Source organism: Verticillium alfalfae, genomic scaffold, assembly GCF_000150825.1.
Source record: "Verticillium alfalfae VaMs.102 supercont1.6 genomic scaffold, whole genome shotgun sequence".
Classification (NCBI taxonomy): domain Eukaryota; kingdom Fungi; phylum Ascomycota; class Sordariomycetes; order Glomerellales; family Plectosphaerellaceae; genus Verticillium; species Verticillium alfalfae.
Genome location: NW_003315033.1, coordinates 925,450 through 928,018, shown reverse-complemented (window position 1 = coordinate 928,018; position 2,569 = coordinate 925,450). Strand labels below are relative to the sequence as shown.

Genomic DNA, 2,569 nt, shown 5'->3' with positions numbered 1-2,569 from the left:
GGGACTCAGTATCGGCCCCCCCACCGCTAATCGTGCCACGCCACTCTGAGGGGTGGTCAAGCTTTCGCCGCTTAGCGATCTCAGAACGACTGCAGATGACAGCGTCCTCGGGGATCGTGAGACCGTAGGCCACAGCCGGGGTAGGCGCCGTTTCGGAGGCCGGGTTTCTCTCCAGGCGACGTCGCGCCTCTGCAACAGCGAGCATGTCGTTTTGCCGCTTCGTCTCGGGCGATTCTCCCTCTACACCGGCCCTTTGCTTGACGAACTCTTTAATGTGGTGATGGTTGAGCCCGACAAGTTGAGGCTCGAAAACGACGCGCTCAAATGTCACCCAGCTACCACCGGGGCCAGGAGGCACTGGATACTTCTTGGTGTCAACGGGCTGGCGCTTGCGGTTGACGTCGGCAATTCGTGTTCGCAACCTTTCTCGCACGTCAATGAAACCGACGACAGCGTGCTTCTCAGCCTCGTCAGGATGCTGAGAGTCGCGCCAGTATCCAAGAATGACAGTCTTGGAATCAGCACCCGCAGGGCGACGGATCGGCTTTGCGCGGGAGATGGGCGTGTCGTCTGTGGGTGGGCTTCCTTCCTCTTCGTCATCCGCAGGAACGTTTGACGCTGTCAGCTGTCTCTTGCGCGTGGGATAAGGGGACGTTTGCGGTCGATAGGGCAGATCCTCATCGGCGTCGCCCATGGTTTCGTCCTCTTGGTCGGAAACCACACGGAAAGGCGAAGACTTGTCGGCACCATTACGATTAGAGCTCACCACGATTTCGTCGCCTGAGGCTGGGTCGTCATGAGTTGGACTGGGAATGTGGTCAGGCGGCGGAGTGAGGTCGTCATCGTCTTCCAGTTGGGCATTGTTGACAGGGGTTCTGGAAGCAGACTCGATGAGCAAGGCTTTCAGAGCGGTCTGGGGCAGGCCTGTCTTGACTGACTCGGCAGGCTTCGTTTCATCGGGAACTTGGCTGTCTAATAAAGGGGCAGAAGCCTCGTTCTTAACCTCAGAGGTGGTGGATTCCATTTCAGAGGATTTCAGATTGAATTGCGGCCAGATGACTGACGAAAGCGTTAGCATCGTGTCTGCCTAGAAGAAAAGAAAGGGGGAAAAAAACTGGGTGATGAGGGTCATGATGAGAATAGATTGAAGAGACGCATGGTGGCATGGAAAATGGTGGCATGCTATAGAGGAGGGGTCATATGGGTGGGCGATGAAAGCAATACGAGCGTGAGGGCCGACGCCGTTCAACATTTGGAGGGAAGGTATCCATCAGGGGCCAAGGAACAGAAGCGAGGCAGCAACAATTGCATTATGAGTGAACCATGACATGCTAAGACAAGAAAGTAAAAAGGTAACTTACCAGCACAGGGTGGCGGCGGCGCAGTCACGAGTCACCGACTGCAGATGAGAAAGTGTTCCGAAGAACGAAGTATAGTATCGGTCGCAAACAGGGCAGAGGAATAAGATGACCAGAGCTACGACTCAATAGAGTTCAGCGTGTGACCCTGCAAAGCGAAAGAAGAAGAGACGAGGCTCGGGTGCCGGGTGAACCGAGACGTGACTTCTGTCAAGACACCCCAGTTCGTACTCGGTTCTAGGACGGGAAGCGGAAATGTTGTCTGTACGACACGTAGTCTGTGATGGGGGTTAAAAAAAAACAGAAAAAGAAAAGTCGGATGACGAAGAGTGAAAGGCAAGATGCAAAGAGTTGCGCCTCGATGGGGAGGCTGGTGTACTCAGATGGACAGAGTGTTCACACAAACACAGCGTTCTGGTGATGGTAGTAGATGGATGTGACGCGGCTGTTGCGTTGGGGGGGTGGCTGGGTGGTAGGTGGTTGTAAGTGTGAAGGGTGTTGTGTGGGTTGTAGGGCGTCGATGATGTAAGCGATTGAAGGGGAGCGGCGCCTCAGGCTTCCCTTTCAGTGAAGTGGAGAGAGATTATGGTCTCGAGGTGTCTTATTATGTTGTTGGTGTTCCAAATTACGTGAATTGGGAAGGGGGGATGTGGTCGGCTTATGTCGTCCAATGAGGGTTAGCGTGGGTAATGCCTTTCCTTAGAGCTGAATGTTGTTTCCCAGTTGAGGTGGGACTTTGAGTCGAAGCAGGCACGTCGTGGCTTGGGCGGGAAGGTTCCGATCGAGGAAAGAGAGATGGGGCGGGTCTGTGTGTGTGTGTGTGTGTGTGTTTGTTCCCTTAAGTTCCAGTGGACCAGCTGGTCTGCTTGTGTGGATGTGGGTGTGCGTGTGCGTGCGAGAGCGCGTATGTGTGCATCTGTCGTATGGAGGGAAAAGAGAGGGAAAAGGCAAGTCAAGGGGAAAGAAAGGGAGAAAGGGTGGGGGGTTGCGGTATTAGTGTGTGACAAGGAGTGAGACGAAGCTCGCGGACTCAGTCATCATCAGTCAGTCTAGGTAATGACAATGTGATCACTGACCAAACCCGGCGCGGAACTTTCACTTAGAGAACCTAGGCACTCGGCAGGACCCTAGAAAGTCCTGAAGACACGAAGACCAAGCGAAATCTAGATAGTGTGCCCCGACCGATAACCTGGGACAATTGGAGTGGAGGT

The 2,569-nt window shown here is 54.2% G+C and overlaps 1 protein-coding gene across 1 annotated transcript; it reads right to left on the bottom strand.

The window, feature by feature from the left end:
• Nucleotides 1–80: 80 nt before the first annotated feature.
• Nucleotides 81–1,078, bottom strand: VDBG_05374 (conserved hypothetical protein; the record flags this gene model as incomplete). The annotated part of the gene is made up of 2 exons (XM_003004215.1): nucleotides 81–189; nucleotides 267–1,078. The coding sequence occupies 2 exons, from the start codon at nucleotides 1,076–1,078 to the stop codon at nucleotides 81–83; spliced, it is 921 nt and encodes a 306-aa protein (XP_003004261.1).
• Between the last annotated feature and the right edge of the window lie 1,491 nt (nucleotides 1,079–2,569).